Source organism: Vollenhovia emeryi, unplaced genomic scaffold, assembly GCF_000949405.1.
Source record: "Vollenhovia emeryi isolate VEMERY1.0 unplaced genomic scaffold, V.emery_V1.0 DF939171.1, whole genome shotgun sequence".
In the NCBI taxonomy this organism is placed as follows: Eukaryota; Metazoa; Arthropoda; class Insecta; order Hymenoptera; family Formicidae; genus Vollenhovia; species Vollenhovia emeryi.
The window spans coordinates 1428142-1441556 of record NW_011967195.1 but is presented as its reverse complement, the minus strand read 5'-3'; the positions used below and the strand labels follow the sequence as shown (position 1 = coordinate 1441556).

The 13415-nt window shown below is 45.3% G+C and overlaps 4 protein-coding genes across 5 annotated transcripts; 3 read left to right on the top strand and 1 right to left on the bottom strand.

The window, feature by feature from the left end:
* Positions 1-249: 249 nt before the first annotated feature.
* LOC105563831 (ancient ubiquitous protein 1-like) lies at positions 250-2941 on the top strand. Its single transcript, XM_012015772.1, has 3 exons — positions 250-500; positions 914-1827; positions 1914-2941. The coding sequence occupies exons 1-3, from the start codon at positions 460-462 to the stop codon at positions 2141-2143; spliced, it is 1185 nt and encodes a 394-aa protein (XP_011871162.1). The 5' UTR covers positions 250-459; the 3' UTR covers positions 2144-2941.
* On the bottom strand, positions 2137-8045 carry LOC105563833 (succinate-semialdehyde dehydrogenase, mitochondrial). 2 transcript variants are annotated; one of them, XM_012015774.1, is made up of 2 exons: positions 8024-8045; positions 2137-5131 (listed from the first exon to the last, which is right to left on the bottom strand). In XM_012015774.1, exon 2 carries the CDS (start codon positions 5102-5104, stop codon positions 3584-3586), a length of 1521 nt encoding a protein of 506 aa, XP_011871164.1. In that variant the 5' UTR covers positions 5105-5131; positions 8024-8045; the 3' UTR covers positions 2137-3583. The 2 variants fall into 2 exon arrangements, with proteins under 2 accessions (XP_011871164.1, XP_011871163.1); XM_012015773.1 differs by lacking the exon at positions 8024-8045 and adding an exon at positions 6136-6209.
* On the top strand, positions 6305-10290 carry LOC105563834 (peptidyl-prolyl cis-trans isomerase E). Its single transcript, XM_012015775.1, has 4 exons — positions 6305-6475; positions 8081-8250; positions 8571-8930; positions 9921-10290. The coding sequence occupies exons 1-4, from the start codon at positions 6442-6444 to the stop codon at positions 10236-10238; spliced, it is 882 nt and encodes a 293-aa protein (XP_011871165.1). The 5' UTR covers positions 6305-6441; the 3' UTR covers positions 10239-10290.
* Positions 10291-10523: 233 nt separating this feature from the next.
* On the top strand, positions 10524-13041 carry LOC105563830 (dehydrogenase/reductase SDR family member 4). The gene is made up of 5 exons (XM_012015771.1): positions 10524-11149; positions 11335-11512; positions 11658-11882; positions 12122-12256; positions 12351-13041. Exons 1-5 carry the CDS (start codon positions 10989-10991, stop codon positions 12519-12521), a joined length of 870 nt encoding a protein of 289 aa, XP_011871161.1. The 5' UTR covers positions 10524-10988; the 3' UTR covers positions 12522-13041.
* Positions 13042-13415: the final 374 nt, after the last annotated feature.

The window sequence follows — 13415 nt, the reverse complement described above, 5'->3', positions numbered from 1 at the left end:
CTGAGAGATCTGTAGTCAATCAACTTGCAGCTTTTCCGTAAGAGATGCAAGTTGATTGGCTACACATTTTTCAAAACTGGAACTTTAACACAGTTCTTGGATCGCGGACACAAGGCTTTAGAAGAAGAAGCGGGACGGGCGAGGAGCAGCCTCTCGCGGGAAATGGTTGACCGGACGCGCGCGTGACGCTTGAAATTCCCGCCGGAAACGCGGGCGCGGGAGAAAAAAAACTCCCTAAGCGCCGTCACACAACTGCGGAACAGCTGATTGCTGAAAGTGGCGACGAGAGGAAAATCCGCATCAATTGGGAGGTTACGGGGAAGTATGCGGGAAAGAAGGGTCGAGCAATAGTCGCGTCGCGGTCCGAACGGCACTTGACTTAAACAGCTTGGATATTAACAGGGAAATACGGACAGCGAGTACTGCATCTTCAAATGTGACAGATGTTTGCTGTGAGAGATGTCACAGATTGATATTCAGGATTTGTTTAACAAAAGCAGGTGAGCTGATCCTTTCTGCTAAGCGAGTCCTTCGTCGAAGGAGCCTACGTGCACAGCTGTCACTATCCAGTTTCGTTACTTTCGTCGTAAACGAGAGCCGCGAGATAGCGCGAAGGATACTCTTGCGAGAGAAAAGACATTTTGTCCCTCACACGGAGTGTCCGCCGTAAAGGATACCCCCGGGGCGGATAGAAATGGTTTACTCGTCGCCGAGACTTGACGCGGAGCGTCAAAGTCCAAGGGTCTACCTGGACAAATTTGCATAACGCATAAACTTGTGCGCGAGGAATCTGATTGGGCCGTAAATGCACGCATATGGAAATAGACCAGTTCAATGTCTTGGCGCGTATGCCTGTGCGTCTGTGCAAGTTTGCCCGGGTAGACCCTAATCAATTGCGTTATCACGTATTTAGGTTTCCCAGCGGTCGGAGTCTCCTACTCGTAGCCTTGTACTCGCCGATAGGACTCGTGTGCGTGTCGCTGCGGCTGCTGGTGGTGTTGCTGCTCTGGCTGCTGGCGTCGCTGGTACCCGACTGCAATTCCCTCCGGGCGTTTCTAAGCTACGGCATCAGGTTCGCCTTCGGCATCGCAGTTAAGATCGACGCCGAGAGCAAGCGCAGGGACAAGCAGTCGAGGGTGATAATCGCCAACAATGTGTCCGTTCTGGATCACGTTGCTCTGCGCCGCGCGACGGAGACGCTGATCCCCAGCGTCTGGGAGCTGCCCGCGGCCCTGAGCAACGCGCTCGGATTACAGAGGATGAACATGAGCAGCAAGGAGACGCTGATCGCCAACATAAGACAATTCCTCTCCACGTCCACGTACAGCGTGGCGGTGCAGCCCGAGCTCGGCACGACCAACAACCGGGTCGCCCTGTTAAAGTTCAATTCCTGGCCGTTCAGCATAGAGACGTCGGTCCAGCCAGTCGTCATCAGAGCGTCGAGACCGGAGCTCGTCCCTGTGCACCTCACCTCGCTGGCCTCGACGTGGTGGACGGAAGTATTTTGGTTCATGTTCGTACCCTACACCATTTTCACACTCAAGTACCTGAAAATCAGACGGAACGCCGACCACGAGATACTCGTGCGACAAGTGGAGAGGGACATCGCGGACGCCCTCGGGCTGCAGACGTGCTCGCACACCGTGTCGGACAAGACGGAGTACGAGAAGCGTCACCGCATGAGAATAGTCAGTAACGCGCGAAGCTCCAACAACCGGAACACGCCAAATTCCCAAGTAATACATAGTATAGAGATACAGAGGATGGCTCGCCAAGTCAGCGAAGTACTTCCATTGGTCCCACACAATGTGATTCTGCGAGATCTCAGTGCGTAATACAACTTTCACTTTGCCAATCGTGCCGCGACGACGCCGACGCCGTTGCTAAATCTGCCCCTCCGTTTTACATTGCAGTGAAAACTCGAAACGTCGATGTCACGATCGCCAATATTCTCGACGGCATAGTTACTTACACTCCGGAGCCCAATCCGCCAGCTCAATCGTCCGTAACGTCGTCCAGCGGATCTTCAAGTTCTGCAAAGGACAACGTATTGGGTACCACTTCCTTCCAAGAGAAGAAAGCTAAAATGATACAGGAGGCCAGAGAAAGGTATATTAAGAAACATGGACTGACAAATTGCTGACATTCTTACTGCTGTTTTATTCTGGTTATAACACTGTCATTATAATAACATCTATATAACATGTTCTACTGTTCATGTATTATATTTACTATTACTTCATGTGAATACATCTTTATTTCTAAAATACGATCACATGTAATTGTACAAATATCCTATCCAATGTATTCATAAGCAATACTTGGCAAGAACGTTGTTTTATGTAATGCAATTGTGCATTGTATAGTGCAGTTGTCGATTATAATGGAATTACACGTTGAGCAGCAGGGAGAGTAAGACTTTTATATCGAATTATCAATTATTTCATTGTAGATAAACGAAACGTCATAGGTACACGCCATACTTTCTTGACTGTACATACGAGAGGCCAAAAGAATTTGTACTATTTTCGATGTAAAAAGATTTATATTAATTTTATAAACATTATTTATATAATATATAATATATATAATATATAAACATTGTAATCTCACACTTATAATTTTGAAATCACGAACAAAAGTTACATGATTTTGTTCAAGCGTGCAATATAACGCAATTGTTTTTTTAATGGAACTTTTTCAAGTCACAAAAGAGTATGTTAGACAAAAGGACTTGTTAAAACAATTACGTGAGCGAAGAAAAGTATGGGATACCTATGTAACAGCCTATAGACTTAAAATCTATATAATTATATGATTTGTATATATCTATAAATCTCATATTATTCCTATATATACTGTCTAACATTCTCCATGGAGTTCCTCTCGTAATTCCGAGTAATTACGTTGTACAATTAAACCATATAATATCTCTATATAATATCTATGAAAAAAAAGATAGATAATTGTGTAGGAACAAATGTATTCTCATGCCTCTCCTAAATATTTCTTATACATTGTACTCCATTTATAAAATTTGGAAGACTTGTTTTGTACTGTACGTATTATATGTGATATAAAAAATATAAAATCTACAACACGGATAAGTGAAAGCAGAATTAGTAAAGTGAAATGCAAAATCAATACTTTTATACTATTATATAATAACTAAATTACATATTGCACTATAGAAACTTAATATTCTCACTGATACTTATTTAACATTAACAAATACGTATATATACAACAATAAATTGTTAAGTATACATTTCAGTAAATGTATCCGATACAAATTAAAATAAAGTTGCTCGAGTTTAAAAAATTCAAATTTAAATTGTTTCTCGTATTGCAAGAACTTACAACTATGTAAAGAATACAAGGCATTAAAAACAAAATTAGTAGAATTATATATACACAAATAATCATAGCCAAAAATTACAGTTACTTAGGACACTCTGGAACTAATCTTGTCTCACTGTTATACATTATCGTTAAATTATAATAGTCTATTATTGTCTATACTCGATTTGTAACAACCATTATCTGATAATAGCGACTGGTGTCCGAGATGCATTTTGTATGATCAGAATTTAAGATTGCCGACACATACGTATTTGATATCGAGAAAATCCTCGACCCCGTGCTTGGAACCCTCCCTACCTAAACCAGACTCTTTCACCCCGCCGAAAGCAGCCTCCGCGCACGAGATCAGGCCCTCGTTGACGCCTACCATGCCGACTTCCAGCTTGCGCGCGACCCTAAATATCTGCGATACGTCCTGCGAGAAGAAGTATCCGGCCAAGCCGACGGGTGTGTCGTTGGCTTGCCTCAATACGTCTTCCTCGCTGGAAAACTTGTTGATCACAGCCACGGGCCCGAAGATTTCCTTGTTGTAAATTTGCATGTCTTTGGTTACATTGGTCAACAGGGTAGGAGCGTAAAACAACGGTCCGAGATCCGGCAATGGGCCCCCGCCGCAGTGTACCCTAGCACCCTTCTTGACGGCGTCCTTCACCAGACCGCTCACCATGTCCAACTGGCTCTTCTTAATGAGCGGCCCGTGAGTGACACCCTCCTGACTACCGTCTCCCATCTTGATATCCCTCTCAATTCTCTCCGCGAACCTCCTCACGAACTCGTCGAAGACGTCGGCCTCTACGAAAAACCTGTTGGCCGAGACACACGTCTGGCCGGTGTTGCGAAACTTGCTGGCCATAGCGCTGTTCACGGCGAGATCCACATCCGCGGATTTGAAGACGATGTACGGCGCGTTACCGCCCAGCTCGAGGCCGAGCCGCTTCATGGTCGAGGCGCACTGCTTGTACAAGATCTTCCCCACGGCCGTGGAGCCGGTGAACGACAACACTCTTATCTTCGGATTCTCGCACAGCTCTTTGCCGACGGCGGCGGAATTCGTGACGCTCGTGGTGAGTACGTTCAGGATGCCCGGAGGGAAGCCCGCCTGCTCCGCGAGGTCCGCCAGCGCCAGCGCCGTCAGCGGAGTGTCCTCGGACGGTTTAACGACGCACGTGCAGCCGGCGGCGAGCGCGGCACCGGCCTTCCTGGTGATCATAGCGTGCGGGAAGTTCCACGGGGTGATCAAGGCGGCCACGCCGACCGGCTGTCGCAGCAGGAACAGCTCTCTGTTCGCCACGGGGGCCTGCAGCACCTCGCCCCCTATTCTCCGCGCTTCCTCCGAGAACCACTCGACGAAGGAGTTGCCATACTTAATCTCCGCCCTGGACTCGGCGAGCGACTTGCCGTTCTCCTTGGTCAAGATGCGGGCCAGGTCCTCGGAGTGCTCGACCATCAGATTGTACCACTTTCTAAGCAGGTCGCTCCTCTCCTTGGCCGTGGTTCTGCTGAACGAGCGGAAGGCCTCGGCGGCGGCGTCGACGGCCGCCCGAGTGTCGGCGACGTTCATGTCGGGAACGTGAGCGATGACGGTGTTGTCGACTGGATTGCAGATGGGAAACGTCTGCTTGTTACCGGCGCCTATCCAGTTCCCATCGATGTACGCATTGTCCTTCAGGAGATGCATCGCTCTACAGCTCAGAGGCACGTGATGCGACAGGCACCGCTGTAACAACTTGGTCCTGAGCATTCTTTCGCACGGGCGGTCAAGTGTATCCTGTAAAGTGTAAACTGTAAGGAACGGAGAATTACGCGAGAAGAATTACAGTCTTCCAGGGAGTAGACCGCTGATCAGAATCGTGTACACCAATAGCCGCTGGGCTACTCGCATTACGTTGAACAATTGTTATATTGTACCCACTAATGTGATGCAATAGTTTTCGTTATTTTAGTCACAGTATGTCATTTTCAGCCCTGCAGCCATTTCAGTCCACGGTCGAAAAGTAGCGAGTCGTAAACATAAAACTTGCCAGGTACGGTCAACCAAATTTGATGCTGTCAATTATTGTTGGCGACCCCGAAGATTTATCTCGTTAGTAATATTTCATGTTCTTTAAACGTACACTGTACTGTTGATTTGCATATGAATATAACTTGCATCGAGCACTAGTGTCGGCTCTGTAATGCCAATTTCTGACTACTGTTACGTTCCTTTGTAATGCCAAGTAGATACCGAGCACCAGTTCCATTTATACAACAATTGCTCACTCGACAATGTAAATGTAAGGTCTAGGACGAGCTGTCGGTCGTTGGTCAGAAGTCGGAGCTATATGTCGATCCTTTTCCTTTCCCGGTGGAAGACAAAGGACCGGGGTGTCCCAGGAGGAAAGGTCGATATTCTGGGAGGCGACAGTATCGAAAAAATGTTGACGTGAGCATCAATGCAACCGATGCTCGGCGTTTAACTTGGCAATGCCCAGTAGTGGCCCAGCAATCTCTACTAATATCTGAACAACACCACGGGCCTGTACACCGCAACACCATCAGCGGTTTGCTCCCTGGGATCTTCGGGCAGCCAGCAGCACGCGCCAATTGTTGCGCCGACCTAGATTTAAACTTCACTCAACAATGTAATCGCGCGCGATTACGCCTTCCTGTCGAACGTGACAGGCGTGCGAGGCAGATTCGTGCCCGCATCTGGTTGCAATTTATACTTTCTAATCTAATTCCGCGACGTCGTCTTCGCTTCAGGCACCTTTGACAGCCGCTGCCGCCGCTTACCTTCGATAGGTTATCGATTCGACGACAGTACTGCGCGCCGCTGGGCTCGTTTAACGTCCGGCCGGTCGAGTAACGTTGTCAATTGCGTGCGCGATTGACAGAACGAGCTTACGTAAGCGGCGTCGACCGCATCGCGCCCGGCTTTATAAACCCTCGGGGCGGTGGAACGCCTGAACGGTGCCGCGACTGCCGACGCGCCGCGTCGGCGTCCCTCGGTCAACAAGCTCGTTATCGGGCCGGCTTTGTTTGTCTCGCGTTCAAGTCACGTCGCGGGGAATCCAGCGAGGCTCTCGGTGAGGCGGAGTCATGAGCGGCAACACGAAGCGGACCATCTACGTAGGCACGTGTGAATTAACGGTCGACGAAATGTTACGCGTCGAACAACGCACGTGGCTCGACCCTAACCTAAGGGCAACCTCGAGCGAGCGCCGAATGATTTTAACCGGCATTGATCGATTCGAACGGCACAATTGTCCACGCAGCGAGATCTCTGTACTATTCATGTAAGGTTTCACGAGCGTCGGTTAACTGTTAACCAGAGTTCAGTCGACTCTCCCTATCTTTTTCTATCTTATTGTCTAAGGAGAGACAGACAGTTAACAGATATTTGTGAAACTGGCCCCAAGGCCCGGTCTCGCCAAACGTCGCTTAACTTTAATCTTGGTTTCATTCACGTTTGTCTCTTTCTAAAGTGAAGCCTAATCTACAATGTGCTCTTTGCATTTAGAAACGTCCTATTTTGTAGACAATAAATGTGTTAAAAAAATTTTTGCAAGTTGATAAATTGTGTATTATACATTGTACATTGTCGACAAAGTTTTTAGGCGTTTTGATTTGCTGATATAAAATAGAATGTTTCTAGACGCAAAGAGCACATTGTAGATTAGGCTTTAGACTGATGGCAGAGAACAATCCGTAAACGCTTAAGACTGTCTCAGTCTTGAAAGGCTATTGTATACGACTTACGTTGCTCTCTGCCTTGCCCTACGTCTACGACTGAGACAGTCTTAAGCGTGTACGGATTGTTCTCTGCAATGAGCCTAAAGCCTAATCTACAATGTGCTTTCTGCATCTAGAAACATTCTATTTTATATAAACAAATCGAAACTCTTAAAACATTTGTCGACAATGTACGATTGTACAGTATATAATATACAATTCATTCACTTGCGCAAACTTTTTAAATGTATTTAGTGACTACAAAATAGAATGTTTCTAGATACAGAGAGCACATTGTAGATTAGACTTAAGAGTTGGAAGGAGACAAAGAACGAGTCAAGCTAAGCTTGAAGTTAAACAACGTTGGTGAAGCCAGGCCTAAGCGTCCAAATTTACTCTGTGTGCGAGTGCGTGAGCGTCAAGCAACAAAAAAGTTAATAATTTTAGTCGTAAAGTATTACACATGTTACTTGACATCCCAGCAAACACCAAGTAACAGTACGTGACATTATTTATTTGTATACTTGAGAAACATACCTTTGCGAGCAAAAAGTTGATAACTTTATTCTCAGAGCACTGTTATTTAACACGTTTGACTGTCCATCAAATGAGTCAAAGTTTCACCGAAGTTACTCCACGCAAATTGCCATTTGACAAACATACTTTTGCAGCGAGAAAGTTAATAATTTTGTTCGCAAAGTACTGTAGGTGTTACTCGACACGTTTGACTGTCCAACAAATGAATCAGGGTCTTACCGAAGTTACTCCACGCAAATTGTCAGTTGAGAAACGTACTTTTGCAGCGAAAAAGTCAATCATTTCGTTCGCAAAGTTGTAGAGGTATTACTCGACGTGTCTGACTGTCGATTGAATCGATCAAAGTTTGGTCAGAGTCACTTTAATTGTGCGCTATTACTTATTTGAGAGACATTTCTGCTACAATCATTACCAGGGAACGTTGTGCAAGATATTCGGACTAACGACTTCATCCCATCTTGTTCCTCAGGTGGTTTGGCCGAGGAGGTCGACGAGAAGGTGTTGCACGCGGCGTTTATACCCTTCGGCGAAATTGTCGACGTCCAGATACCGTTGGACTACGAGTCTGAAAAGCACCGAGGGTTTGCGTTCATTGAATTCGAGGCAGCGGAGGACGCGGCCGCGGCCATAGATAACATGGTATATTTGTAAAAGTGGCATTAAAAAAAACATTGGGGCGGATTGCTCGATAGCGATAATCTGATATCAAGAATCTTGTCAACTTCGTTGTCGTAGATAATTCAATTTGTGAATTGTTCATTGATAATGTCAACCCGCAAGTCATCGACGGGCTTTGCCCAAAACGAATCGCCCAAGGGCTTCAGAGAGCATTGCTATTCCTTTGGTGTCTGACTTTCTTCTCTTATCTAATCATTAGGAATATGTAAGAGCCAAAGTGACGCGTTGACTTACGTTTGTGGCGCGATAATTTATCAAAATTAATCCACGTTGATTAACAGAACGACTCGGAGCTGTTTGGCCGGACAATAAGGGTAAACATCGCTAAGCCGCAGAAGATAAAGGAAGGCTCGTCGAAGCCGGTATGGGCGGACGACACTTGGCTGCAAGAGCACGCGGGCGAGACGTTGAAAAATGACGACAGCGCCAAGACGAGCGATGTTGCGCAATCGAAGAAGACTAAGCAGAATCCGCAGGTTTACTTTGACATAAGCATAGGGAAGCAGGAATTGGGCAGAATTATCATGATGTTACGAGCAGACATTGTGCCGAAGACCGCGGAGAACTTTCGGGCACTTTGTACGCACGAAAAGGGATACGGATACCAGGGTAGCACCTTTCACAGGATCATTCCAGATTTCGTATCCTTGAATGTCATACTCGTTTTTTGTCCATGTGGAAATTTAGCTCATCTTGTGTACAGAATGGTTACAACGCGTTGTTTTGTAATTAGAGTTTATTTTAACGAATTAGAAAAACTTGAAAGCCAAGATAAGTAATTTAAACAGAGATTAAAGTTACTCTGCATTGGTAGAAATGAACATGAGAGATGTATAGTGATGGACAGAATGGTTGCGACATTTTTTCTTAAATGAGTTTAAGTGCATTTAGATTCAGGGCATTCAGATCAGTTACGTTCCGAAACTTTTCTTCTTCGGGAAATATTTTAATCGGTAGCCATTTTACGCGCGTTTCGAATCCATTTCTCGAGTAAAATTTTCCTCTGAGAAAATGTTTTGGAACGAAAACTTGAATCTAAGTGCGCATTCCTAAATCATTTTAACAAAGTGCAACCATTCTGTCCAGCACTGTGCATTTTTTATGTCTGTTTCTACCAATACAGACTAATTCTAATCTCAAAATTACTTCTTATCTTTTTCTAACACGTAAAACTAGGAAGAGATATAAAGTTAAGCTGGTGGCAAAGAACGATCCGTAAACGCTTAAGACTGGCTTAGTCGTAGACGTAGGGCAAGGCAGAGAGAAACGTAAGTCGTATACAATAGCCTTTCACGACTTGCGTTTCTCTCTGCCTTGCCCTACGTCTACGACTGAGACAGTCTTAAGCGTTTACGGATTGTTCTCTGCCATCAGACTAAGTTGAACCGAGATTAAACTGCATTGGTAGAAATTGGCAATATACATATAAAAAATAATTTTATATAAGTTTCATCTTTTAATCCCTTAGTTGAATTGGTGAGACGCCCGCCTAGAGCGTAGGGAAAACCAGGTTCAAACCCTGAGGTGATATTTTTTCGCAATAGATTATCTCTAATTAAAATTGCCAGTCGGTGTCGGTTTTTCTACACTGTGTTAACTTTAAGTAAAAATCCTTAACGCAAGCGTCACAGATGTGTCAAGGAGGTGATTTTACGAATCACAATGGCACAGGTGGGAAGTCAATCTACGGCAACAAGTTCGACGACGAGAATTTTGAATTAAAGCACACGGGGCCGGGGACTCTGTCAATGGCCAATTCCGGCCCGAATACAAACGGCTCGCAATTCTTCTTGGGCACAGCTAGGACGGACTGGCTGGATGGAAAACACGTTGTCTTCGGACACGTCCTCAGTGGCTTGGATGTACTTAGGAAGGTCGAAAAGTGCGGGACGAAGGCAGGCACGCCGACACAAAAGGTCGTCATAACTGCCTGTGGAGAACTAGTATAACTATTTGTATGTATATAAGGTGTTTCGTAATAAATCGGAGCTTGCAAAAGAATCGGCCACAAAATTTTTACATGTCAATAATTGGAGCTTTAATTTTATATTCAGCAATGAAATTATATACACGCACGTACCTGCGTGTATTTACGTAAAAGAATATTTAAGCTCCGATATTCACTGCCAGTACTGAAAATGTATACTTGACGTAAACTATAGATAATCTCTTTAGGTTGCCAGTAACAAATAACAAGGGATAAGTTTAACAAATAAAAAGTACACAGTGCGACGCGTCGACCAAGGGTTTAGGTCCTTACCAAGCACACATTCGTAAAAATTAATCGAGTCATTGTAATATGTAATTGAACGGTACAAAATTATGACAGAGTTGAGTCGGGCCCGTGTTCTGAATCCTTTTTTTATCTATAAAAGCCTCTAAAGAGTGGACTTGTAGCCAATCAGTAATACGGAGCTTGGTAATGACTGGCAATTTAAACAAATTCTCCGTATATAGTTTTAAAAAATATACTAGGTCCCAAGATCACCAAATATCCAGAATTTTTACAAGCTGAATATTCATTTTTTTTCTACGCACTTCAGCATGTTAGTGCATAATATAAAAGAAATGTATATCATATGTGCCTACAACGATAGCGATACGAATCCATTTCATGTACGTGTACTTATATGTATGTACATACACAGCCACGTGATATATAGATATTAAGAGACCAAAGTTTACAGAGACGTGCAACGATGATATTGCACAAAGCTAAACGTATGTGTCTCGCGTCTTTTACAATGCTGCGTACGACGATCAATCAGAGTGTCCGAGGTTTCGGTGCTAGCGCATCCTCCTCGGTAAAATGCAACCGGCTGGAAGGAAAAGTCGCGATCGTAACGGCGTCCACGGAGGGGTAACGTGAATATATTCTACATCTTCGACGTCTTAGCGCTCTGCGCGATATGCGCAAAAAGATACCAGCTTCCCTCTTAAGAAACCTGATAACTTTTCCTCGCTTGCTAATGCGGGAGCCAATTAATTTCATCAACTCGATCGCGCCTGAACGCTCTGCTTAGGTTATGCTTCGAATCTTCGCAGAATAGGTTTTTCCGTAGCGAAGCGTTTAGCGCAGGAGGGCGCGAAGGTGATGATCAGCAGCCGTAAGGAGGCGAACGTGAGAAGGGCCGTGGAGGAACTCAAGGCCGAGGGCCTGCAGGTCGCCGGTACCGTCTGCCACGTGGGAAAGGCAGAGGACAGGAAAAATCTGTTTGAAAAAGTAAGAAAAGCCAAATCTCTCCCTCGCGGATTAACGTCATTTTGGTAACTTTTTTCAATTGTAGATCCGTACCGTCGTCTAATTGCTATTGGCGTGTCGGGAAGTAGGTTGTAAAGTTGTGAAAAGAAAAAAAAACCGATTACAGACCAAAAGCAGCTTCGGAGGCCTGGATATTTTGGTGTCCAACGCAGCCGTCAATCCAGCGGTCGGCCCAGTATTGAGCTGCGACGAGCAAGTGTGGGACAAGACCTTTGACATCAACGTCAGGTGTACGTTCTTGCTGTTGAAGGAATCTCTGCCGCTTCTCAAATGCAGCAAATCACCTTCCATCATCATCATGGCCTCGATCGCCGGCTACCAGCCCTTCGAGGTGAGTCCGATTGAAGGCGTCTTAGCTTTGACTCGGGCCTTCTTTCGGTCCGTTCGCCAGTCCTCACCTTCCCGTATACCTAGACACTGTAATGCGCCAACTTTAGGTACGGCCGACTCCCAGAACTGATTTCCACCGGATTTAAATCCCCTTCCGTTTCCCACACGTCTCAAGAGAGTCGGCAAATCATTGGAGCAGTTTGAATCGTCGAAGCGCTAATGTTGTCGACCTTCTTTCAGTTATTGGGCGTATATTCCATTTGCAAAACCGCTCTACTGGGCCTGATCAAAGCCACCACAGGCGATCTCGCGCACGACGGGATCCGCATAAACGGCATCGCGCCGGGGATAATAAAAACTAAATTCTCAAAGTCGGTACGTGCCTCTGTAACTTGTCCGAAACTCGCGCGGTCTTGTCGAAAGCACATTAGAGGGGACACGTGCGTGAGCTATTACGTTTTTTTTTCAGTTGTACGAGACGGAAGAGGCGCACGAAATTGCCAAAATGCAGAGCAGCATGGGAAGACTCGGGGTGCCAGACGAGGTCGCAGGCGCAGCTGCGTTCCTAGCGAGCGACGACGCTTCTTATGTGACCGGCGAAACCATAGTAGTGTCTGGCGGCATGAAATCGAGGCTTTGAGTCGTTTTGCAATAAGTTTCGGTTTTAATCGGTGAACAATTCTCGACGCAGCCGGCAATCGATTCGCTGGTAGAAGTTACAAAGCGCTCGGCAATTTCCAAGAATAAATTGACGCCGGTTGTGTCGAAAATGACTGATTGATTATCTCCTGGCGAATACTACGAATTTACACTCGGGTCGTTTTTAACTTGTACACATGTGCGTGTCGCGGTGTCCGCAACGAGACTTCAAGACGCAAGGTTTGAGAAAGTGGCCCGTTGAAAATCGGAGTCGATTATTCTCACCGCATTCGTCCGCGATTACCTAGTCGGTTTTTCTCACGTCTTGAAATTTCGTTGTAGCGCCGCGTTAAGGGTGCCGGGAAATTTTTGTAAAAGTTTTGATATGTTATTACGTAAAAGCTTGTACATACTGACTTGGTGTACTTATGCAATGTATAGCGTACACGAAGAAATGGTAAAAAGTATTGCATGAAGAAAACGTAAAGTACAAAACTAATCAAGTTACATGTTTAATTATACAAGTAACTCAATTTATTTCCCTTACTCTGACCGTAAGTCTCGCGTGCGTACTCGGTTTATTTTGAAGTGTGCAATACAACAAATGTATACACAGGATTGTGCAAGTGCCCAGATAGCAATCCACGTCTAAAAGGCGCCATCAAGATATCTTTGAGACACTTTTTAGACTAAGGGCCTGAGCAGAATGGCTTTCTTGTACTCTTAAGACAATGTTTTAAGCCTTTGTCTTGAGGTAAGCGCACAATAACTGTCTTGTGTCTTAAGAGTACAAGACGGTCATTCTACTCAGGCCCGTACATGTCTAAAAGACGACTCGATGCCGTCTTAAAGATCGCTTTTAGGCCCGGTTTTACCAAACGTTGTTTAACTTTAA

Excerpts from the sequence above, each read along its gene's own strand:
- LOC105563830 (XM_012015771.1), top strand. The coding sequence starts at position 10,989 with ATGATATTGCACAAAGCTAAACGTATGTGTCTCGCGTCTTTTACAATG. Across the intron at positions 11,150-11,334 it reads GTAACGGCGTCCACGGAGGG|AATAGGTTTTTCCGTAGCGA; the intron begins GTAACGTGAATA and ends GAATCTTCGCAG. Across the intron at positions 12,257-12,350 it reads AAACTAAATTCTCAAAGTCG|TTGTACGAGACGGAAGAGGC; the intron begins GTACGTGCCTCT and ends TTTTTTTTTCAG.
- LOC105563834 (XM_012015775.1), top strand. The coding sequence starts at position 6,442 with ATGAGCGGCAACACGAAGCGGACCATCTACGTAG. Across the intron at positions 6,476-8,080 it reads GAAGCGGACCATCTACGTAG|GTGGTTTGGCCGAGGAGGTC; the intron begins GCACGTGTGAAT and ends CTTGTTCCTCAG. Across the intron at positions 8,931-9,920 it reads ACAGGATCATTCCAGATTTC|ATGTGTCAAGGAGGTGATTT; the intron begins GTATCCTTGAAT and ends CAAGCGTCACAG.
- LOC105563833 (XM_012015774.1), bottom strand. The coding sequence starts at position 5,104 with ATGCTCAGGACCAAGTTGTTACAGCGGTGCCTGTCGCATCACGTGCCT.
- LOC105563831 (XM_012015772.1), top strand. The coding sequence starts at position 460 with ATGTCACAGATTGATATTCAGGATTTGTTTAACAAAAGCAG. Across the intron at positions 501-913 it reads GATTTGTTTAACAAAAGCAG|GTTTCCCAGCGGTCGGAGTC; the intron begins GTGAGCTGATCC and ends TCACGTATTTAG. Across the intron at positions 1,828-1,913 it reads TGTGATTCTGCGAGATCTCA|TGAAAACTCGAAACGTCGAT; the intron begins GTGCGTAATACA and ends TTTACATTGCAG.